The sequence below is a fragment of the Pelobates fuscus genome, chromosome 6 (assembly GCF_036172605.1).
Source record: "Pelobates fuscus isolate aPelFus1 chromosome 6, aPelFus1.pri, whole genome shotgun sequence".
In the NCBI taxonomy this organism is placed as follows: Eukaryota; Metazoa; Chordata; class Amphibia; order Anura; family Pelobatidae; genus Pelobates; species Pelobates fuscus.
Genome location: NC_086322.1, coordinates 302,869,007 through 302,894,927, shown reverse-complemented (window position 1 = coordinate 302,894,927; position 25,921 = coordinate 302,869,007). Strand labels below are relative to the sequence as shown.

The 25,921-nt window shown below is 42.6% G+C and overlaps 1 protein-coding gene across 5 annotated transcripts in view; it reads right to left on the bottom strand.

Annotated features, from left to right (window-relative positions):
• Positions 1–25,921, bottom strand: part of MYT1 (myelin transcription factor 1) — a 72,960-nt gene that overhangs the window by 41,951 nt on the left and 5,088 nt on the right. For 3 of the 5 annotated variants that reach the window (XM_063459663.1, XM_063459667.1, XM_063459664.1), the window contains exon 2: positions 430–530. In XM_063459663.1, the coding sequence (XP_063315733.1) occupies positions 430–530 (101 nt within the window). Of the gene's footprint in view, positions 1–429; positions 531–24,248; positions 24,412–24,575; positions 24,886–25,921 lie in introns of those variants that run through there. The other 2 variants (XM_063459665.1, XM_063459666.1) reach the window with 2 other exon arrangements.

Genomic DNA, 25,921 nt, shown 5'->3' with positions numbered 1-25,921 from the left:
GAATGCATGGAATGTTTGCAGAGCAGAGGTGGTACTGGCTGAGAAAAACATGCACCCATTGGGTATACAAATATTGGATGTCCTAATTTTTTATTTTTTTTAAATTAATTTAGTTTTTTCTGTTTGTGAGATAAATGCTGTATTTGACCAATTAGCATTCACTGTGGGGTTGTTCGATTTAAATATCCCCAATAGTGAGCCCGCTAAAGTACGAATGCCCCCAGTTGGGATACTAGAAATTATCTAGAACCGTCCTGGGACATTTGGGTGGGAAAATCGGGACATTTTTTACAAGACAGATCAGTGCCTGGATTTTGCAACACAGCCTCTGAAGGAGTTTGAATGTAGTTTGGATTTCAGCCTCTCCAGAGGCCACGGAATGACTGAAATACGGAAGCGAATGATAAATGATGTATTAGGTCCCCTTACCTTGGAGTCCCTGCTGTTTAATCGTTTTCGGCTCTCACAGCTGTTGATCCTCTCCCCTCGGGTCCACCTTTGGTTTAGAAGTTCGCCCCGGAACTCATGTTCTGCAGAGAGAGAAGACGTTTAGAGTAACCGTAACGCTGCGTTTGGGATTGACTGACGGCTCAGATTCCTGCTTCCTTGTGAACCGGCCATTGGAAATCAGGGAAATAGCTCCTGCATTATAAAAACCTCACATTCCCGTGCTGGGCGTCGGACCCAACATAGGGAAATAGCTCCTGTATTATATAAACCTCACATTCCCGTGCTGGGCGTCGGACCCAACATAGGGAAATAGCTCCTGTATTATATAAACCTCACATTCCCGTGCTGGGCGTCGGACCCAACATAGGGAAATAGCTCCTGTATTATATAAACCTCACATTCCCGTGCTGGGCCTCGGACCCAACATAGGGAAATAACTCCTGTATTATATAAACCTCACATTCCCGTGCTGGGCCTCGGACCCAACATAGGGAAATAACTCCTGTATTATATAAACCTCACATTCCTGGGCTGGGCCTCAGACCCAACATAGGGAAATAACTCCTGTATTATATAAACCTCACATTCCTGGGCTGGGCCTCAGACCCAACATAGGGAAATAACTCCTGTATTATATAAACCTCACATTCCTGGGCTGGGCCTCAGACCCAACATAGGGAAATAACTCCTGTATTATATAAACCTCACATTCCCGTGCTGGGCCTCGGACCCAACATAGGGAAATAGCTCCTGTATTATATAAACCTCACATTCCCGTGCTGGGCCTCAGACCCAAAATAGGGAAATAACTCCTGTATTATATAAACCTCACATTCCCGTGCTGGGCCTCGGACCCAACATAGGGAAATAGCTTGTGTATTATATAAACCTCACATTCCCGTGCTGGGCCTCTGACCCAACATAGGGAAATAGCTCCTGTATTATATAAACCTCACATTCCTGTGCTGGGCCTCGGACCCAACATAGGGAAATAGCTCCTGTATTATATAAACCTCACATTCCCGTGCTGGGCCTCGGACCCAACATAGGGAAATAGCTCCTGTATTATATAAACCTAACATTCCCGTGCTGGGCCTCAGACCCAACATAGGGAAATAACTCCTGTATTATATAAACCTCACATTCCTGGGCTGGGCGTCGGACCCAACATAGGGAAATAACTCCTGCATTATATAAACCTCACATTCCCGTGCTGGGCCTTGGACCCAACATAGGGAAATAACTCCTGTATTATATAAACCTCACATTCCCGTGCTGGGCCTCAGACCCAACATAGGGAAATAACTCCTGTATTATATAAACCTCACATTCCTGGGCTGGGCCTCAGACCCAACATAGGGAAATAACTCCTGCATTATATAAACCTCACATTCCCGTGCTGGGCCTTGGACCCAACATAGGGAAATAACTCCTGTATTATATAAACCTCACATTCCCGTGCTGGGCCTCAGACCCAACATAGGGAAATAACTCCTGTATTATATAAACCTCACATTCCTGGGCTGGGCGTCGGACCCAACATAGGGAAATAACTCCTGTATTATATAAACCTCACATTCCCGTGCTGGGCCTCGGACCCAACATAGGGAAATAACTCCTGTATTATATAAACCTCACATTCCCGGGCTGGGCCTCGGACCCAACATAGGGAAATAGCTCCTGTATTATATAAACCTCACATTCCCGTGCTGGGCCTCGGACCTAACATAGGGAAATAGCTCCTGTATTATATAAACCTCACATTCCCGTGCTGGGCCTCAGACCCAACATAGGGAAATAACTCCTGTATTATATAAACCTCACATTCCCGTGCTGGGCCTCGGACCCAACATAGGGAAATAGCTCCTGTATTATATAAACCTCACATTCCCGTGCTGGGCCTCGGACCCAACATAGGGAAATAGCTCCTGTATTATATAAACCTCACATTCCCATGCTGGGCCTCGGACCCAACATAGGGAAATAGCTCCTGTATTATATAAACCTCACATTCCCGTGCTGGGCCTCAGACCCAACATAGGGAAATAACTCCTGTATTATATAAACCTCACATTCCCGTGCTGGGCCTCAGACCCAACATAGGGAAATAGCTCCTGTATTATATAAACCCACATTCCTGGGCTGGGCCTCGGACCCAACATAGGGAAATAACTCCTGTATTATATAAACCTCACATTCCCGTGCTGGGCCTCGGACCCAACATAGGGAAATAACTCCTGTATTATATAAACCTCACATTCCCGTGCTGGGCCTCGGACCCAACATAGGGAAATAGCTCCTGTATTATATAAACCTCACATTCCTGTGCTGGGCCTCGGACCCAACATAGGGAAATAACTCCTGTATTATATAAACCTCACATTCCCATGCTGGGCCTCGGACCCAACATAGGGAAATAACTCCTGTATTATATAAACCTCACATTCCCGTGCTGGGCCTCGGACCCAACATAGGGAAATAACTCCTGTATTATATAAACCTCACATTCCCGTGCTGGGCCTCGGACCCAACATAGGGAAATAACTCCTGTATTATATAAACCTCACATTCCTGTGCTGGGCCTCGGACCCAACATAGGGAAATAACTCCTGTATTATATAAACCTCACATTCCCGTGCTGGGCCTCGGACCCAACATAGGGAAATAGCTCCTGTATTATAAAAACCTCGCATTCCTGTGCTGGGCCTCAGACCCAACATAGGGAAATAACTCCTGTATTATATAAACCTCACATTCCTGTGCTGGACCTCGGACCTAACATAGGGAAATAACTCCTGTATTATATAAGCCTCACATTCCTGTGCTGGGCCTCGGACCCAACATAGGGAAATAACTCCTGTATTATATAAACCTCACATTCCCGGGCTGGGCCTCGGACCCAACATAGGGAAATAGCTCCTGTATTATATAAACCTCACATTCCCGTGCTGGGCCTCGGACCCAACATAGGGAAATAGCTCCTGTATTATATAAACCTCACATTCCCGTGCTGGGCCTCAGACCCAACATAGGGAAATAACTCCTGTATTATATAAACCTCACATTCCCGTGCTGGGCCTCAGACCCAACATAGGGAAATAGCTCCTGTATTATATAAACCCACATTCCTGGGCTGGGCCTCGGACCCAACATAGGGAAATAACTCCTGTATTATATAAACCTCACATTCCCGTGCTGGGCCTCGGACCCAACATAGGGAAATAACTCCTGTATTATATAAACCTCACATTCCCGTGCTGGGCCTCGGACCCAACATAGGGAAATAGCTCCTGTATTATATAAACCTCACATTCCTGTGCTGGGCCTCGGACCCAACATAGGGAAATAACTCCTGTATTATATAAACCTCACATTCCCATGCTGGGCCTCGGACCCAACATAGGGAAATAACTCCTGTATTATATAAACCTCACATTCCCGTGCTGGGCCTCGGACCCAACATAGGGAAATAACTCCTGTATTATATAAACCTCACATTCCCGTGCTGGGCCTCGGACCCAACATAGGGAAATAACTCCTGTATTATATAAACCTCACATTCCTGTGCTGGGCCTCGGACCCAACATAGGGAAATAACTCCTGTATTATATAAACCTCACATTCCCGTGCTGGGCCTCGGACCCAACATAGGGAAATAGCTCCTGTATTATAAAAACCTCGCATTCCTGTGCTGGGCCTCAGACCCAACATAGGGAAATAACTCCTGTATTATATAAACCTCACATTCCTGTGCTGGACCTCGGACCTAACATAGGGAAATAACTCCTGTATTATATAAGCCTCACATTCCTGTGCTGGGCCTCGGACCCAACATAGGGAAATAACTCCTGTATTATATAAACCTCACATTCCCGTGCTGGGCCTCGGACCCAACATAGGGAAATAGCTCCTGTATTATATAAACCTCACATTCCTGTGCAGGGCCTCGGACACAACATAGGGAAATATCTCCTGTATTATATAAACCTCACATTCCCGTGCTGGGCCTCGGACCCAACATAGGGAAATAGCTCCTGTATTATATAAACCTCACATTCCTGTGCAGGGCCTCGGACACAACATAGGGAAATAACTCCTGTATTATATAAACCTCACATTCCCGTGCTGGGCCTCGGACTCAACATAGGGAAATAACTCCTGTATTATATAACGTGCTGGGCCTCGGACCCAATATAGGGAAATAGCTCCTGTATTATATAAACCTCACATTCCTGTGCTGGGCCTTGGACCCAACATAGGGAAATAACTCCTGTATTATATAAACCTCACATTCCCGTGCTGGGCCTCGGACCCAACATAGGGAAATAGCTCCTGTATTATATAAACCTCACATTCCCGTGCTGGGTCTCGGACCTAACATAGGGAAATAGCACAGTATTATTGCTGTGGAGCTCTGTTATACACTCAGACACATTACTGGGAGTATTATTGCTGTGGAGCTCTGTGATACACTCAGACACATTCCTGGGAGTATTATTGCTGGGGAGCTCTGTTATACAGTCAGACACATTACTGGGAGTATTATTGCTGTGGAGCTCTGTTATACACTCAGACACATTACTGGGAGTATTGTTACTGTGGAGCTCTGTGATACACTCAGACACATTACTGGGAGTATTATTGCTGTGGAGCTCTGTTATACACTCAGACATATTACTGGGAGTATTATAACTGTGGGGCTCTGTTATACACTCAGACATATTACTGGGAGTATTATTGCTGTGGGGCTCTGTTATACACTCATATTACTGGGAGTATGACAAGGCTGGGTCTCTCCCTGTATGTATTCTCTATGTAAGATCCCTTGTATGTACTGGTACATTAAATAAGACTTGGGGATGTTTGGTGTCAGTCATGATCTTTATACTGTAAAGGGTAAAAGGACGCACACTCGCACAGTTGCATTTGCTGCTCGCCCCTTTCCTGCACACAATCCCATCACAGTTACATTTACGAGGCCTGATGGACTGCGCAGCGGCTGGGGGTTGGTCCTTTCACCGCACGCTGCCCCCTCACTTCTTATCATTCATTGTAATGAATCTTGTCTGCAGTAAAAATGGCATTTTCTTACAAGCGGTTATAGAGTGCCCGGCAGCACACCCTGCCCCCCGCCTCGCAGAGCACTCCATATTCATTTCTTCTTACTGTGATGAACACCATGAATATTGCCAAAAAATATGCATATTTATAAAGCTTGCTCCGGACCCTCACTGGCGCAGTGGAGTTACGGACAATTTATAGCCATGGCATGCGTTCAGTAATAATCTGCTCTCTAAATCTTGAAGGCAGCTAATAAATATACATTTTAAAAGACATAATGGCTAATGAATATAATTTACCCATACAAAAGGACATTTTATAACAATTAAAAATACATATGGGTAAACGTTTATATACCAGGAAACGTTCCATTCATTAAGAAATATGGCGGGATGTTTGCAACCCCAGATTTTTTATAATAAAGACATGGCTTCCAATCATCTATCAGATACATTATCTCCTTGGCTTCCCTGGAGGAGGGTGGAGAGGGGGTGGGGGGGGTGGGGGGGGGGGGGGGGTGCAATGTAGCTCGCTATGTAACACAAAGGGGCTCTATTAGCTAAATAACAAATGATAGAGAATTAAAAACTAAATTGTACAACTTGCAAAAACTATCTGATTTGGAAAACTCTCCAACCGAGTCACAGCCACAGCTCGGGAATAATATATATATAAGTATGAATTTCACCAAACTACAATTCAGTGTTTAGTGAATAAACCCCTAAAAGAGTTGCAATCGCAGAGCCTTTTGGGACTAGCTCCAAGCGCAGCTTCCTAGTTGCGCGTTGTGTGTAATAAATATCGCCATTCTAACACCCAGAAATCTCACAGTGAATTAGCACATCTGAGCAAAGAAATCCGTCGTGCACCAGTCACCCGGTGGGCGTGAAAATCTGCAAGTCAAACTGTAACGAGGGCCGTGCAAGAGAATTACTGTTAATATTTACACAGTAATGTGCTTTTCACAGCTGTCACCAAGTGACAGACTCACTGATATCACGATATGTATTATTAGCAGAGGGATTCCTATCACACTCTGGGGGGTTCCGTCACTAAACAAACAATAGGCCACAATAACCGATAGGATCCAAACCAGCTATTTTGGCCAACAATCTAAGATAACCTTATCAGTTATAAACAATGCATCACTTTGTAGCAATGCACCAACACACAAAAGTATTTCACTAAAGTGGACATTTCAGATTTGAAGCCAAAATAATCCAGCTGTTGAAGGTTTTTTTTTATCTCAAAATTTGCACATTTGAAAATAATTTTAACCAGAAACAGCAAACGGTTAGTTTGTCGCTAGCTTCGGACTTTGTCCTACGTTTGCAGATATTATTATCAAAGTTAATGGCACTTATTTAATTGAGCCAGGAAGGCTGAAAGGTTGAGCTGACATTGCTGGCAACCAACGTTGGCTAACTGCAGCTGGGGCTCTGTCCACTGGGCTCGATAAACCCTCTCGCCGCAGTAGTTATATTCTTAGTAAGTATTTGTGCAGATGGCATTGCTTGGCACGGACGCCAGTAGTAAAATTAGTCTTTAGTGTTTGCTCCCGGTCGCACTGAACGAGGCGGACTCAAATATCCTGGGTTTGGAAATCACATGTTTTCGCTCTAAATTTGGGGGCTTCTGGTGTATAAGAAAACACCGTCAGCAATGTGAAAAGATGGTGGGAATGTTGCTACTGCTGCGGAGAAGAAGTGTGTTATCCATTTCTCTCCTGTAAGCCAAGATGAGCGATTCAGTTACGTAATCACTGATAGCAGGATATCTTTTCGTCTGACCGACTTCCCATTCATTGCCCAGAGCAGTGTGAGCAGGCCAGCTGTAACTAACCGGCATCTCTCCCACCGAAATATCAGCAGCCCTCGCACACAAATCCCCGCGGCTCTTCCAGAGCTGCTCTAGAACATCTCTGAGCGTATTCACTAAGGGTGGTGAAGTGAAAGCCGAATTGCAGAATGTGAGAAAATGATTCAAAGTATCACATTACAAGAGCACTGCCTGATCTTATGTACGTTATATAGATATACTGCTAATTATAGAATTATTCATTATTGTCACTTTCTTATCTAAAATAAAGAATTCTGCAGCAGCTGTCTGATCACGATACCACTTACCCAGATGATCTACTTATTCCCTACATGCCAAACCCCTCTTTGAGACCTGCAGAGAGAAACCATTAGCCAGGGCCGAAGTCCCCCCTCTCCCCCTAACATATAGAGAAACCATTAGCCAGGGCCGAAGTCCCCCCTCTCCCCCTAACATATAGAGAAACCATTAGCCAGGGCCGAAGTCCCCCCTCTCCCCCTAACATATAGAGAAACCATTAGCCAGGGCCGAAGTCCCCCCTCTCCCCCTAACATATAGAGAAACCATTAGCCAGGGCCGAAGTCCCCCCTCTCCCCCTAACATATAGAGAAACCATTAGCCAGGGTCGAAGTCCCCCCTCTCCCCCTAACATATAGAGAAACCATTAGCCAGGGCCGAAGTCCCCCCTCTCTCCCTAACATATAGAGAAACCATTAGCCAGGGCCGAAGTCCCCCCTCTCCCCCTAACATATAGAGAAACCATTAGCCAGGGCCGAAGTCCCCCCTCTCCCCCTAACATATAGAGAAACCATTAGCCAGGGCCGAAGTCCCCCCTCTCCCCCTAACATATAGAGAAACCATTAGCCAGGGCCGAAGTTCCCCCTCTCCCCCTAACATATAGAGAAACCATTAGCCAGGGCCGAAGTCCCCCCTCTCCCCCTAACATATAGAGAAACCATTATCCAGGGCCGAAGTCCCCCCTCTCCCCCTAACATATAGAGAAACCATTAGCCAGGGCCGAAGTCCCCCCTCTCCCCCTAACATATAGAGAAACCATTAGCCAGGGCCGAAGTCCCCCCTCTCCCCCTAACATATAGAGAAACCATTAGCCAGGGCCGAAGTCCCCCCTCTCCCCCTAACATATAGAGAAACCATTAGCCAGGGCCGAAGTCCCCCCTCTCCCCCTAACATATAGAGAAACCATTAGCCAGGGCCGAAGTCCCCCCTCTCCCCCTAACACGGTCTAATAGTATCTAACATTTCATACATAGTGTCTTTATAATGTATGCGGCATAAATATTCTGGAAACTCACCGCGCTCAGCCAGAGACGTAGCTTCAGTGGACATTATTACAGGGGTTTGTCATACTACGGCCCCCCTATATATTGTTATACTCCCCCTCCCATAATTAGAGTGTTAGTCCATGAACACCTTACAGGAGGAGTTTTACAATTCTGGCTTAAAAGATCTATTATTTCCTGTTACATTACAGCATAACTGTTAGATAATTCTTAGAAAGAATGAGGCTTTCTACCCCCAGCGTGACCATTTCACATCTCAGAAGGAATAGAACAAACTGTACTCTTCGTTAATATAGATGTATGGATAGATAGATATATAGATAGATAGATAGATAGATAGATAGATATATTACAGATAGATAGACAGCTAGATAGATAATAGATATTATTATTATTATTGCCATTTATATAGCGCCAACAGATTCCGTAGCGCTTTACAATATAGATAAATAGATAATAGGTAGATATATTACAGATAGATACATTATAGATAGATAGATAGATTTTTTATTTGTTATATTTTGTACTTTCGTGTTACCTGCTGACTAGGACAGGCGCTTTGGACACATGACATGTGTGACATGTCATGATTCCCTTTTATTCCAGAAGTTTGGTCCTTAAGGGGTTAAGAGAAGGCTGTGCGCTATAAATGAGATTTTTTTTATTGAATGTATAGAAGTATTGGAAGGGAGAGGCAGGTGCTGTGTGTGCATTTAGCTTGCCAGCTCCGATCCTGGGCAATGCATCACTGTATACTTTACATGGGAGCAGAATCAAATCTCCAGAGGCCTTAATATTAATCATCAAAGTGCACAAATAGATTCTCGCCGTCACCCTGTGCGTGCAAACATCCATCCTTGTAATGGAAAGTATTTGCCACACATTCCCTTATTCTATGACTATTCCGTGCGCAGAAAATATAATGCGGGGGGAGAAAGGAACCAATGGGAGCGCTGGGGGGTTGGGGCCACCTTACATTCCTGTGCATTGTAACAATAAATATTACTCCATATCTCCCTGTCCAGCCCTCCCGAAACGCACGCGGCCTGCGGAGAAATTATTAAAAAATGCATTGTTAACATGCAGAATGGGGGAAAGCAGGGCCGCTGGCACACGTACAGCGAGCTAGCAGTTACAGTTGCAACGCTGCAGCCATTTTTCTCTCTTATGTAGAATATTGTAAATCCATCTAGTAGCTGCCAGGATCTGCCTCCCTGGACACAGCAGCATTAAGAAGGAATAAAACACTGTAATCGCTCTAAAGATCCCAGCGAAGAGCACAGGCCGTGCCCGCCATTTTACACTTTTGTTTTATTACACTTTGGGTAGATTCTTGTGTTGCGTTTTTCACAACCTGCTATTTGGGGCCCGAACGCAGCTGCGTCCGTTACTAATTTATGTTGGACTTATTCTATTTTTAACAATATTTAAGTTACTGACAGATTGCGTGAACATTGAGCAGCACGGACGTCCCGATAAACTGCGCCCAATAACAGAGTAATTCACTAAACTCCGAATCACAGTGAAAAAAAAAATGGCAGAAATAGCCAGGCTGCGAGAATGGGTGATTTGAAGTTTTTCGTACCCTAAGTTTTGTGGGTGATCTTTGAATACAATATACAGAGATAATGCTGCATTCGATGATGGGATAGGTAGAAATGTAACGGAGGCTGATGTGATATCTAGAATTCTGGGATTAATATAAATAATACATAGTTTACTATATGTATCAATTAACGATTTAACCCTTAGATACTCAAAAGATGTATTCTGCCAGTTATCACGGCAACCAGGAGGCGTGCGGGTGAATCCCTTACGTTACACCCTCGATTATGTCCTGTTGGCTCTTGGCAAATTAACCCTTCAGGTCAATGACACATTATAACTATGCGGCTGCGATCCACAGATCGAGGAGCAAATTGCTGTCATTTATCACTGGGCGGAAAAAATGTGCAATTTCTGCCGCAGCGCTATTTACACTAAAACATAGACTAGACTCAGCGCATCTGGATAAATACATTGTCTCTTACAAGCTGTGAGTCTAAACGGATATCACAATGAAAACAGAAATCGACAATTCCCATTGAATTATTTTTACACAATGATTCTATAGGGATTTTCTATAAATGTAAAATGTCTCTGCGTCCCAGGGGGCGGTAAAGAGAGTTGGCTTAATTGCTCACAATCTGTTGCACAGCTGCCTGGCACTCTAAGGGTTATCCTATTATTTGCTTTGGTAATGGGTACGTCTCAAACCACAAGGCTAATCTCTATGTAGTGCTTTATGTACAGGCTTTATGTGCATGACATACACAGCAAGTCTCAACGCTCCCTTCAACACAAGGGAATTGTAAATTTTTAGCCAAATATCTGTATTGGGAGAATGTGCAACTCCCTTGTGTAGGGTCACCAATTGTCCCCCCAGCGATTCAATGCTTTGAAACGATACATTCTGTATGGGACACTTTTAATTCTACGTCTCTTTGAATATTTATATCATGTATTAGCTCGTTGTTTTTATAAAGCACTCGGACATTTTGGAACTTTGATAGAACAGGATACAAATAGTGACAGATGACGTGTAATGTTCCACGTTGTCCTCATGGTTACGTGAAAGATGTCAGGACGTGTGGAGGCTCCGGCGAAGGTTGGGAATTGAGTTAAACAGGTGGAGTCGTCGGTCTGTGCCATCGGTTTCATGTGTGTAACCAGGAGGTAAAAGGAGAATGTTAAGTATCCATCTGTCGCCATTCTCACGGCTGGGATGAAAAGGATACTATTTGTCCCTATGGCCTACTGTACCTGCCTGGATCACCTGCCGGCCCTGCCTCGGGGGAGGAGGAGACGTCAGTCACCCTCCATCTGCCGCCCTCTACACAAAGCAGGTAGCAGACACACGTTTGGAAAGAATGGGGCAGGTGTGAATATTAACCTGGGAGATATTAAACGTATCCAGAGTGTGCAGGCGATCTGAGTGTGTGCTCATTGAGTACTGGGCACTAAGAGTTTAAAGCTGTGTTTGGGAATTTTACAAAGTAATATTTAGGGTTAAACTTTAATTCACTTATAAGATTGACTATTGCAACTAGTAATGATGTACAAACAGATTAACAATAAACACCTATCTACATCTGAATGTTAGACTTTACTGCTCCCACTGGAAGGCTATTCCATGTATCTACTACTCTTTCTATGTCACTGTTACTGCTCCCACTGGAAGACTATTCCATGTACTACTACTCTTTCTATATCACCGTTACTGCTCCCACTGGAAGGCTATTCCAGGTATCTACTACTCTTTCTATATCACCGTTACTGCTCCCACTGGAAGGCTATTCCGGGTATCTACTACCCTTTCTTTATCACTGCTACTGCTCCCACTGGAAGGCTTTTCCGGATATCTACTACCCTTTCTATATCACCGTTACTGCTCCCACTGGAAGGCTATTCCGGGTATCTACTACCCTTTCTATATCACTGTTACTGCTCCCACTGGAAGGCTATTCCAGGTATCTACTACCCTTTCTATATCACTGTTACTGCTCCCTCTGGAAGGCTATTCCAGGTATCTACTACCCTTTCTATATCACTGTTACTGCTCCCACTGGAAGGCTATTCCAGGTACCTACTACCCTTTCTATATCACTGTTACTGCTTCCACTGGGAGGCTATTCCAGGTATCTACTACCCTTTCTATGTCACTGTTACCGCTTCCACTGGGAGGCTATTCCAGGTACCTACTACCCTTTCTATATCACTGTTACCGCTCTCACTGGGAGGCTATTCCAGGTACCTACTACCCTTTCTATATCACTGTTACCGCTCTCACTGGGAGGCTATTCCAGGTACCTACTACCCTTTCTATATCACTGTTACCGCTCTCACTGGGAGGCTATTCCAGGTACCTACTACCCTTTCTATATCACTGTTACCGCTCTCACTGGGAGGCTATTCCAGGTACCTACTTCCTTTTCCATGTAGTGGACCCTTGATACATACTTGTCCTCTCTGCGCCCCCTCTAGTTGAGCTATTGTGTGTTACAAACCCTACAAGCTGAGCCTCGTCCTCCATATATGAGATACCAATATGGATTCCCCCGGTGGTGATGTTAAGCCCACTCCCCTCTCTCATTCTATTCCTTTCTCTGTGTTTTCTGCTCTCGTGTTCATTACTTTTCTTGTGATTTGCATTCAGTAATAACTAAGTACAAGCTGTGTACTTTAATCTGTCATACACAGACTCACTGCTGTGAAAATCATATACACGCAGCTCCCGAATCACGCGCTGCTCCTTTTTCCATTTATATGTAAATGCTGACCTTTCACCCCAGCTGGCGAAAAGGAGAATTTTCCTAAAAATGCAAATAAAAGCGAAGCAGTCATCTGATCCCTGTGAATGTTTTATCCCCTTTTTAACGCAAACCGCCGATTGCAGCAGTAATTATTTTTATGAATCTACAGCAGGTAGAGCGCAGAGACAGCTAATGGAGAGTGGGGGTGGCGTGTTTGCATTGGGGGTAATTACAGCCGTTTGCAGAAGGAGAATATTGGAATATGTGCCCCCCCAGCCCCCCTTCCCTTCATTTAACAACCAGAGGGAATTGTACTTTCCAGAAAAGATATTTAATTTTCCGTGCCTGGCTTAGAAGGGATTATTCACTAAATGTTTAATTGTAATGAATTTAAAAAAAACAAATCGCTAAATTTAGACTAAAGTAGCCAAACCGTGACTATACCTCAGCAGAAGGATTGTTCTAAATGAACTTTTCTGACGTCCATTTTGCAATTTGGTTTTCAGGCCTCTACAATTGTAGGTTATCGAATAAACTTGAATGTTTTATTTGTGATATCTAAATGAATCACACTCCTCTCCAGATTCGTCAGATGTTATTTTATTCCGTTAATCAAAGCGTCATTGTTATATATCTTTATATATAGTGTAAGGGTTAAAGCAGTGTAGGGATTAATGGCTAGTGTTAAGGCAGCTTAGGGGTTAATATGTAGTGCAGTGTGTGAGGGTAGCATAGGGGTTAATATTTAGAGATAGTGTGGTGTGTTTGGGTAGTGTAGAGTTAATATTTAGTGATAGTGTGGTGTGTGTATGTAGTGTAGGGTAAATATTTAGGGGGTGTTTGGGTAGTGTAGGGTTAATATTTAGTGATAGCGTGTTTGGGTAGTGTAGGGATAATATTTAGTGATATTGCGGTGTGTTTGGGTAGTGTAGGGTTAATATTTAGTGATAGTGTGTTTGGGTAGTGTAGGGTTAATATTTAGTGATAGCGTGTTTGGGTAGTGTAGGGATAATATTTAGTGATATTGCGGTGTGTTTGGGTAGTGTAGGGTTAATATTTAGTGATAGTGTGTTTGGGTAGTGTAGGGTTAATAGTTAGTGATAGTGTAGTGTGTTTGGGTAGCGTAGGGTTAATATTTATGGATAGTGTAGTGTCTTTGGGTAGTGTAGGGTTAATATTTATGGATAGTGTGGTGTGTGTGAGTAGTGTAGGGTTAATATTTAGTGATAGTGTGGTGTGTGTATGTAGTGTAGGGTAAATATTTAGGGTGTGTTTGGGTAGTGTAGGGTTAATATTTAGTGATAGCGTGTTTGGGTAGTGTAGGGATAATATTTAGTGATATTGCGGTGTGTTTGGGTAGTGTAGGGTTAATATTTAGTGATAGTGTGTTTGGGTAGTGTATGGTTAATATTTAGTGATAGTGTAGTGTGTTTGGGTAGTGTAGGGTTAATATTTAGTGATAGCGTGTTTGGGTAGTGTAGGGTTAATATTTAGTGATAGTGTAGTGTTTTTGGGTAGTGTAGGGTTAATATTTAGTGATAGTATAGTGTGTTTGGGTAGTGTAGGGTTAATATTTAGTGATAGCGTGTTTGGGTAGTGTATGGTTAATATTTAGTGATAGTGTAGTGTTTTTGGGTAGTGTAGGGTTAATATTTAGTGACAGTGTAGTGTGTTTGGGTAGTGTAGGGTTAATATTTAGTGACAGTGTAGTGTGTGTGAGTAGTGTAGGGTTAATATGTAGTGATAGTGCAGTGTGTGTGGGTGGTGTAGGGTTAATATTTAGTGATAGTGTAGTGTGTTTGGGTAGTGTAGGGTTAATATTTAGTGATAGTGCAGTGTGTGTGGGTGGTGTAGGGTTAATATGTAGTGATAGTGCAGTGTGTGTGGGTGGATGAGTGTATCACAGAGCTTCACAGCAGTGAACCTTACACCTGCCCAATGCGGCCTCTGTTCAGACTGTTTTTACCCATATCTTCTAGCATTTCCACTAATTATTGTACCAGTGGATGTAAACCAGGGGTGCTCAAAAAGGTAGATCCCCAGATATTTTAAAACTACAGCTTCCATGATGCAATGTCATTCTAAAGGCATGCAAAGCATCCAGGGAGTTGTAGTTCTACAGCATCTAAATTCCAGGGACCCAGTTAGCAATAAAGTAAAGCTGTCCCAATATAGTAAATAGTAAAGATATTGTTCATAGCGCCCGCCGCCAAGCGGGAAATGTCCCTTTAAATCAGCCCTGAGCGAAAGCTTCCACCTGCCCGGATACATTGTAATCTCTGCTGTCTGTTATATAAAGGAAGCGTCTTAAATAATTCTCTAGAATAGAACGTTTACATCAGGGCTGCTCAAAAGGAAGATCCCCAGATGCTGTAGAACTACAACTCCCTGGATGCTTTGCATGCCTTTAGAATGACATTGCATCATGGAAGCTGTAGTTTTAAAATATCTGGGGATCTACCTTTTTGAGCACCCCTGGTTTACATCCACTGGTACAATAATTAGTGGAAATGCTAGAAGATATGGGTAAAAACAGTCTGAACAGAGGCCGCATTGGGCAGGTGTAAGGTTCACTGCTGTGAAGCTCTGTGATACACTCATCCATACTGCACATTCCTGTAATTATTTTGCTGTGGAGCTCTGTGATACACCCATACACACCACATTACTGTGAGTTGTATTGCTGTGGAGCTCTGTGATACACTCATACACACTGCACATTACTGTGAGTTTTATTGCTGTGAAGCTCTGTGATACACTCATACACACTGCACATTACTGTGAGTTTTATTGCTGTGAAGCTCTGTGATACACTCATACACACTGCACATTACTGTGAGTTTTATTACTGTGAAGCTCTGTGATACTTTCATACACACTGCACATTACTGTGAGTTTTATTGCTGTGGAGCTCTGTGATGCAGTCATACACACTGCACATTACTGTGAGTTTTATTGCTGTGGAGCTCTGTGATACTTTCATACACACTGCACATTACTGTGAGTTTTATTACTGTGGAGCTCTGTGATACTTTCATACACACTGCACATCACTGTGAGTTTTATTACTGTGGAGCTCTGTGATACTTTCATCCATACTGCACATTACTGTGAGTTGTATTACTGTGAAGCTCTGTGATACTTTCATACACACTGCACATTACTGTGAGTTTTATTACTGTGAAGCTCTGTGATACTTTCATACACACTGCACATTACTGTGAGTTGTATTACTGTGAAGCTCTGTGATACACGCACATTCCTGTGAGTTTTATTTATCTGCAGCTCTACACTAAACATTTTGAGCTCCATTAAAAGCAGAACACCTGGACAGAAAAGGGCGACCAGGGGATGTTACTCCCAGTGAGGGACTGTCCCTTCTAAAGAGGGTCACTCGGGAGGTATTGAATACAGGCACAAGGCTGGCTAAATGTAGAACAATAATTCCGTAGAGGCCGGAAATGAAAAGCAGCCGTATTCCATGAGTGATCCGACAAGCTGATTATGGAATGGGAATTGAGGCAGAAGAGGAGCGTTTATCCAGTAAATACAGGCTTTTAAATAAATGACAGAGGTGGATAATATAAGAAGGGGTTAAGAGTTGGAGGTGGGTAACGATGGAGTTCGCTGCATGCTGACGGAATCTGCAAACTCAGCTGCTGCCTCTCTGCGCATCACGTGCTTTCCAGGAGTCATTCCGATGCCCCTCCCAAACTCTCACCCCATCTAGTTACACTTAAACGCACAGCGCTGTCCCTTCCTCTCTCTTATTTATTTTCTCATTTCAAAACTGCATCAATGTTAATAAAACGCTCAGCCTTGAAACAAAATGAATCCCCCCCTCTCTCATCAGAAAGCTGTTTCTGCAAAATGCTGTTTATAAGAAATGGATTGAAATAACCGCAGCCAAACGACTGTTCCCAAACCTAGCAGATCCGCATTGCATGACTGTCACCGACCAGCTCTAGAACCCACAATGGGCTGTCCAAACATGGCCCTCCAGCTATGGAAACACTAGAAAAGAAATTGGAAAAAAATATCTTGCAAACTGTCCAGCAGGTTTAGTAATCACTTTCACACCCCGTCACTAGTAAACAGTATCCCTGATGTGCAATAAACAGAACTGAACCAGAACCAGAACCAGAAACCAGTTTTATAGACACGTTTATCCAATAAACCGGCAAACAAGGAAATGCAACTTTAGGTCAAAACAAAAATTTAGAAAAATAAACTTGAAGAATTTGTTTCAATTTGGCAATTTGGGCCAAATTGTTCGTTTCGTGTCAATTCTCCGTAATCCACATTTTCCCGAATAACCCAAAATAAGTATAATTTATTTTATGATCTATACTGCCGGTTTATATATAGGTCAGATATTCGGAGAAATCAAACATATAAAGAACAAAATCATATTAAATAAACCTATAGATATGTTTGTCTGGCTGCATGAAATATTAGAAGTATATTGGGGAGTACAGAATTAATTACAATATACATTAATGCTCCAAATGATTTCAACAGAACTAAAAATATTTCTCTAAAGGAATAAAGTAGCGAGGGAAGAATAAGATCTGTAAATGTTCCGATATTTCTATCACTGCCCATGTTTGGGAATACAGATTCCCAAAGTGCCAGTCCAATGAGTAACCTGTAGCAGTAATTAGGGAGGGGGGGAAAGAGCAACACTGGTTAAGGTTAAAGTATTTTTCCAATTCGTTTCCTAATAGAATATGAAACCAAAACTGCATATAAAAAGAATCGGGGGCAGGTGAAGGTGCAGATGGGGTTTAAATGTTTTTTTTTTTTAGTCATCAAAGTTTTCTAATTGTAACGTTGTTGCTTTGTTGTTAGTTTGTTTTTATTAACGTAGTCCTGTATTATTTCTAGAAAGTAGAGTCTAGAGGCGGATATTAAAGAAGGCTGATATTAGCACATACACGGTGCGTGTAGCATTGCATAGAAACTGATGTGTGGACTCAGTAATCACTAATCTAATCTGCCCGAGCAGATGGCCGGCTATTTGTAGAGTAATTTATGTAGGTCTCCTGTGCATGTACTGAGTGCAAGCAGCTCTGAAAACCTCCGTCCCAACATTGAAACTGCTCAGAAGATAGTCTTTTTTTTTGCACTAAAAAGAGAACCGTTGTGAATGCAGCACAATTCACGGTTTAATGAATACATTCTAACGTCTGATTTCTAGCGGGACACACTACGCAATCCGGCTGTAATCGCTAGTTAAGCATGTTTGTAAACAAGTCATTAAAATCATATCTCAGCCTTAGAGCGGAACTGTCACTTCATTACTGGGGTGGGTAGTGCGGCGGAGATACCTAACAAACACACCTACCTCTGCGGCATTTCTGTGTTCAGTGTGGTATTCACACCCCATATAGCTCAGTCCGTACCCATTCACACTGTACGAGTGTGGGTGTCCGGGACACCATGCACAGAATGCCAGGCAAGTCTTGGAAATTCTAAATCACAACTTTCTGTCCGCTAGTGGATTGTGCACAAATCTGGCGACAGTGACAAAAAAAATAAAAAAAAAAAACACTGTGGAGTTCGCCACGTTATAGACTTCTTCAGTCTAAGCTGTTTTTGCCTAAATTTAGCAAACCATTCATTGTTTCAAGTTTTTTGGTGATCAAATCCCTGAACCATTTTCTACTGATTGCAGATTTATTGGGACTGAGCATATTTATGCGTACTTTTATAACGTGGTGTTAAACGTACATACTGGGTCTAACATGGTTAATAGCAGTAATTGAACTTGACCCAGGTGTTAGTAAATCACTAAGCTGTATCACAGTTATACAGGGTTAGGAATACGTACACATTAAAAAAAGAAAATGCTAGAATTTAGGCAATAATAGCTGATTTGGAAACTCTCTCCAACTGATCTCTAGTCTCCATTTGCCTATGTGGTTTGAATGTTGCAATCCTATCTCTGTTACCCTAGCAGTCCTCACATTCTGTTTATTCATTTTCATATTCATTTAGATTGTTCTCATGGGAATTGCTCCATCAACTCCTCCTGTATATGTCAGATTTTGTATTGTGTCTTAGATGTGTTTCACCTTTGTATTTTTACTTGTATCTTTTGTACACATGTACAGCACTGCGGTATGTGTTGGCGCCTTATAAATAGTGTATAATCATTTAAAGAATAATAGTCAGTAAGCCTGGAATTGGCTTGCTTTGCCTTGGAGAGTCAATGTATCATTTACTATAATTCACCAGAACTAAGTTATGGTCTGCTTGTGGCTGGCTGAGATAATGGCAGTGAGTGGAGAAAACTTTGCTTAAGTGGGTTCAGTGGTTTTGGAAATATGCGGCATTGCTGGGCAAGACCTCTTCACCTCCACCCCAGCTCTGGTAAATCTCCCAAAAAACACAGAACAATACACCTCTACACAACACCCATCTGCTCCTTTACTCCTCACTGAGAAACACGTCCCCAGGCAACAAAGGGGTTAATTGCTGATTGTTATCACAGAGCCTTCTGCTTGTAAACACTTTGATTGCTTGGATCTCCCCCTTGGCCAGTGACTAATATTCATTTCCAACCAGTGACCAGTTACAATATGTTGCCTGCATTGTGAGAGCTGGGTGATATGACTATATAGGATACCTCACCCAGCGTGAATGAAACTCTTATCTCATATCCCTACAGTCCTGTGCGTTGCTGTGCTCAGGAAATGCTGACAGGACAGATTTTCAGGAAATTCAATTGAAGTCATTTTGCTTTGAGATATAAAATCTAGGATTCAGAAAGCCTTTTACAGTAAGACGATAAAGCTCTATAAAGGAGCTCCAGTGCACCTGCTAGTCTGAAATTGCCAAACGTGCCAAGGAAAGGGGCGATACTCTCGTCTTTTCCAGATAATGGGTCAAGCAAACCCCTCCACACCACGATATACCGCAGATATACTGACCATTAGATAGTTAGACATCCGAACGGCAAATTACTAAAACAGGAATTATAGAGTGAATGGCCACATTTCGACCATAATCCACAATGTGAGTGGAGATTTTCCCTCCTGGAGAACTATTGGTTGTAACATTTAGCAAAGTTAGTTTTAGAAAACGGCACCCTTGGTGAGAACTTTATTATTACAATTGTAAAGTGGTTGTCGAAAGTGTTTTTTTTGTAGTTTACTTCCACCGATATAATAAGTTCAACCTGCATTCACGTACGGAGACGCATGACTGCTTGTAAGCCCTGAAAACTTTGTTTGAGAACCTACAGCACCTATAGATTGGTATTACCAGAGGTGATAATAGGGTGAGCCAATATCTTTCAATTATTTAATGGGGCCAAGCCCCTCGTGAAACTGTAATCTAACAACATGAGTTCTATGTAGATTTAGCTGTGATGGAACCTTTTATATATATTACAATTTGTCTATGGCCTTTTGATGACTCTGACAAGTCTAAAATAGGTTGAATTGGGTGGAGATAAACTCGATTGCATCTGCAGTAATTTAATTTTAATGATTCACAGAACTACACTGCACAGAGAGTAGGCCTCAGCCTTTCCAAATAACTTGGATTTCATCAATTATTCTGCGTTACCTCTTCTCAAGCCCAGAAAATATAATCAAAAACTCTCCGGGAAGGTTTGGTAGCTAAACAAGGGCAATTTATGGCCTACCCCCTGACTGTGGTAAATTAGTCTCCCCCCCCCCCCCCCCGCCGCCTGTCAACACATCTTCCAGTGTGTGCCATTTACATGGATTTAAAGAGCGAGAGGCCTCTCACAATGACAGGACATGCCGAGGTTGGAGAGTGCTTCATTCAGTGGCCGGCCTTTCATTCCACCAGAGCTATCGGCTGCTCTCAGTCTATTGGCCTCTGCTAAAGACTCAGCTGTTTAATTCCCAGTAATTACGACTTCTTTGAAATGTCAGCCTAGAAGTCACCTGGTCCCCTCGTCACCTCGCGGCCCCCTGTAACCCAGTTTGGAGTGATCAGACGTGGAATCAGCTTTCGGAGAGTTCATTTGGGAAACAATGCAGCGCGGCTCTCCACTGCTATAAAACGCCAATGAATGTATCGACCAACAAAGGGACACGGAGATTGGCAGGCGTTTGTCCTTTATTTGACAATAATAAAGACACAAATTAGGCTTTAAGGGACGGCTCTAAAAGGGCTGGCCTCAAGCTGTGCTAGAACTACATCTCCCATGATGCTTTGTCTGCCTTAATGCTCTTCTGATTCTAACCCATTGCAATACTATTAAATACTCTGTACGACGTCCTTTATTTTCAAAACATTTTCATATAGGTCCAACGCTGAACCATGGATGGTCCACAGTTACTGTTACAATGGCTTCCTGCTATAACTCTACTGTAAATAACCGGAGCATGACGAGAGCTCTAGGCAGACGCAACATAGAGCGCTACGTATATTATCAGTGACCTGAGTTATTCACAGGTAGTGATGCCTTTTACCGGCAAGAATAGCAGCTGTTACATAGAGAACAGGACAAAACCATTGGATATTCACATTTAAACACCCTTAGTCATAAACATGGCCATTTCCAGTTATATAAGAATGAGTGGCTATTTGTGGTCAAAGCTGATAGTTTAGTTCAGTTAAAGTATAGTTTACTTAGGAAAAAAAAAAAATGGCCGACAATGTAAAAGACAAGGCATCGTGCAATCTGTCATTCGACATGATTGATATGAATAAAAAAAGAGATATAATAAAATCTAGCAGCCACGTTTATTACAGTGACCTTAATGTGCGATTACATCTGAATCAATAGTCCGACCTTAAAAAAGCATACATTGTCTCTTGCATAAAAAGAGTACTTCTGTGTCAAAGTACTGTAAGTGGAATATTTGTCAGCAATGTTCTGCTGGTTTCCATGGTAATTGCTCCATTTTCTAAGAACTTTGCCCCATAATTACTGTTTATGTTGTGTTAACCCTTTAGGGTACGATACAGCTCACAATCTCTGGAATCCCAAGCCTTATTCTTCAACCAACAAGGACACTAAATGGAAATCCAATCTTCTTATAATCCGTAAAGAGCCTTGTTTCTGCATGCAACCCCCATTTCCTGAGTTTCAGATCAGCGCCACTTCTGTGCTCCCATATAACCACGTGAGACTTTGAGCAGCGAATGCATTTTGTCAAACATGGAGGCAGAGTGCATGGAGGGTTGTGTAAATGCTAGTATTGTTGTTGTGGTAGCAGTAAGTGAACGCACGCAGGCAGGCAGCTGTTTCCAGGGCTATAAATGATGCAGTTGGAGTGCTCGCCGGAGGGCCTGCTCTGCAGTTATTAGAAAGACTTCAAGAGTGACTGAATGAATCTCTTCAAATGGCTCATTCGCTTACCAGGGTGGGGGAGCTTAGAAAGGGCACCGCGCAGGGTCCAGCAGGGCGATCCACAGGCGCATTGTCAGCTTGATGTTTAGGCCTTATGAGATGCTATCTTAAATGGGATATTTACATTTAGACATGGAGTTTATTTACAAAAGAAACAAATTATACAGGTGGGACAATATGGCTGAACTGGAGAATTCTTCGAATTAGGCTATTTGAGTTTAAAATGTTCAGTTTTTTAAATCAATCCTTCATAGTTACTGGGTTTAGCATTGCCGTTCCCTCCGCAGGGCTATTAACATACATTTATTGAGAACCAGAACACATTTAACACAGAAACCCCAAAAACAGAATCTGGAGCCCTGGACGGACGCCGGGTACAACCAGGGCAGATCAATGCAGAGTCCCTCACTCGTTACTCCATCACCGACTCAGCGAAAGTTGAGTGCATGCCCAGCTATCTACACTCTCAGGAAGGTCACAGGTCCGATGAGACTGCACTTACTTCCATGAGACGCACGCTTACGGGTATCAACCGCTTGAGTGCCAGGATGGCAAAATAAATAGGTTCTTTTGGATTCCACGTTGGATTAACACTCAATGTGCCAGCAGGCAGGGCAAGCGATCACTAGCGGCTTTTGAAAGGTTAACATCGATTTTCAAACTGTGAGCATTTTTAAACAGGATTTTATCTTTACGACAGAATGGTGGGTGTACCCCAAACTAACGGAAACACACAGAGATAATATAATACATTTGGTCTATTTTATCCATTGAGCTAGTATTCACCGTTACTTTTATTATTGCTATTTTATTAAAATTTTGACACAGTAATCGCAAAGGATTATCTAGCAAAACATTGCAAAACAAAACTGGCTGCAATCTGTATTTAACAACTTTTCGACAGTGTTCATTCACAAACATCACACCCACATCATAAATATCTGTATGTATCACTGTTAGCCTACATAGAATAGAATTTACTCCCACAACGTGCCTAGCTTAATTAGCAAAATCCATCAGAGAAAAGAGAAAATAATACAAAAAAACATATATTTTTAAATAAATGCATTATATTCTCTCTCTATATATATAAAAACACTATGAAAGAGAAAACACAGAGAACATTGCGCTGAATATTATTTATTATGATTTATATTATTTATATTGTAAGAGTAAATATTTGTATAAAAGTCACACATATCTAACTGTATTATTGATACAATGCCTCCTGTTAAGCTAAATAATAAATAATAACATAGGATCTGTGTGTCTTATGAATGGGTGTGGATGTGGGTGTGTGCAGGTTGTGTTCACTCTGCACTCACACAGGGTGACACTCACACTCACACTCTGACTTGCTGTGAGCGTAACCTTTCCCAGGATACAAAGCAATGTTGGCAGGAGGCTGCTCCCAATCCCAGCCTAGTTACTATGACAGCATAGAGTGGAGACATCCCAGCTCTCAATCCCATCTCCTGCCCTTTGTTTGCCATTAATTAAAGTGACCATATGGAAAGGGCTGATAATGGCAGCAGATGAGACACAGAAAAATGAGTAAGTGCTCTGAAAAGGTTTTCTAGCTCTTCGTGGATTTAAATCCAGGGGCCTGGAGGCCCAACAATGGATCCCAGATAACACTGCAGGCAGGCACAGCCTAGTAAATACTACTATTTAAAAAGCAATATAAATTCATGGAGTAACAGATCATGTGCCAGGGCAATGGGCAACCCCACTGCCCAGAGGATGCACCCCTAGGAAGGAATCCATCTCTACAGAACTTTATATCACTTTCTGCTCTAAAACCTTCAATTTCAAGCAATGTACACCAAAAACAGGTCAAACAACAAAATTATGCCAGGAAGCCAATCCAAGCACAAACCCTGCCCAATAGAAAGCCACGAAATTCAAGAAAACACACAATAAACAACAAAGAGTTTCAGGATCCCAATCAGCTGCCATGACATGTACACAGTGCTTCTATTACTGTACCTTGCAAAGAGAGAAAAACATTCCTTTAACACAATGTTCATCTCCCCTCAGTGTATTCTTAGGTCCAGAAAGCAGAATCCTTCCAGCAAGGCCCCAAACATTGTATCCCTCCTTCTCCAACTCATCAACAGAGTTTATTCCAGAACAAGAGCTCAGTGCTGGCCAAATGAGCAGCCCCTCTCTCAAGCCAGGGAGGAATATCTGAGCTTCTTCACTTCAAACACCCTTCTGGGATCCTAGACCAGGCTTCTAGGGGAGAGCACTGTCCAAGGTGCTGAACTGCCACATCTTCTCAATCAGCCTTGAAAGCCAATTCAAAGGACTTACCTTACTCTGCTATTGTGTGGACCTTTCCTCAATGACATCACAGGGAGCAGTCATGAGATGTTCATGGCTGAAAGTGGAGGAGGGGAGGATGAAAACCAGCCAACACTCAAGTGGAGCTGTGTTTGTTGGTTCCCAATTCTAGATTTCCACTCCTTCCAAGTGACCAGTCCTGGTGGCTCCAGCCAGGGTCTCCTCCAGCCAATGCCCAGACTCAGCTCCAGAATAGACTCAGAGAAGGGGGGCCATCAGTTTAATAAATACTCCAAGCTTACAATGTATCTGTTTACTCTGAGAGGTGAAAGAAATTTACAGTACAGCATGAAAAAAGATGGAGCAGCTCATCTCTCCTCCTCCTGGGGGGGGGGTGGGGGTGTGGGTAGGCCCTCTTCATCTCAGATTATTATTGTCTCTGCTGCAGCCAACAGAAGGTGCCTGACTCAACCAACTGATTAATAATTAATATGCAAGATGGTTGGAGATTTTCAATGGGGAGGGCACAAAAGAAGCTGTGCATGTTACAACTGTCATCCTGATACCCCCATGCATTGCCAGCTCATGGTGCAGTCCAGCAATTCCTAACTGCAACACCCAGAGAATGACAGATGCCCTGAGTGGGTTAGGGAAAGTTGCTTATAGGATTGGGGGTGTCTTTATCAATGAAAGGGGGGCTTCTCCAGTGAGTGTACTTTCCAAAATCCCCCTGGCTACCCGAAAGGAGCTCTGTGACCGGCCCTTGGCCAGTAAACAATAGCACATGTTACAAGCAGCTAGAAAAAAATGGAGCTTTTAACCTTTTCCTCCTCAGTTTGCATTGAGCGAGTCATTTGCTGCACCCCAACCTCTGCGTTAACACAGCGTTCTCTCAATGTAACAGAGCGCCCAACGTTAAACGTATCGATATTGTTTGGAATTTTAAATAATAGGAAAGTTTGCTCATTGAATATAATTCTTGTAAACAGTTACGAGTTCTAAAACAATAACATTTACATCGAAAGCAAAAAGAAAGCACAACATATTTTTTAAACTTCACAAAAAACATGGCAAACTGCAATGGCACAAACTGTCACAACCATCCATTAAATACAAGAAAAAGAAGTCTTGCAAAACACCCCATGGACATACAAAATCTAAATATGACTGACAATATTACAAGCACAAATAGTAAATTAGACGTTTTACAATGACTGCCCAGATTATATCAAGTAGCAGGAGATCATTTACTAAACATCAAATTGAGGTGAATTAAAAACCAAATTGCAATATGGAGGCAAAAAAATGGATGATTTAAAAAAAAAAATGTCATCTCTACATATAGTCAAAGTTTGGCCATTTTCGCCTAAATTTAG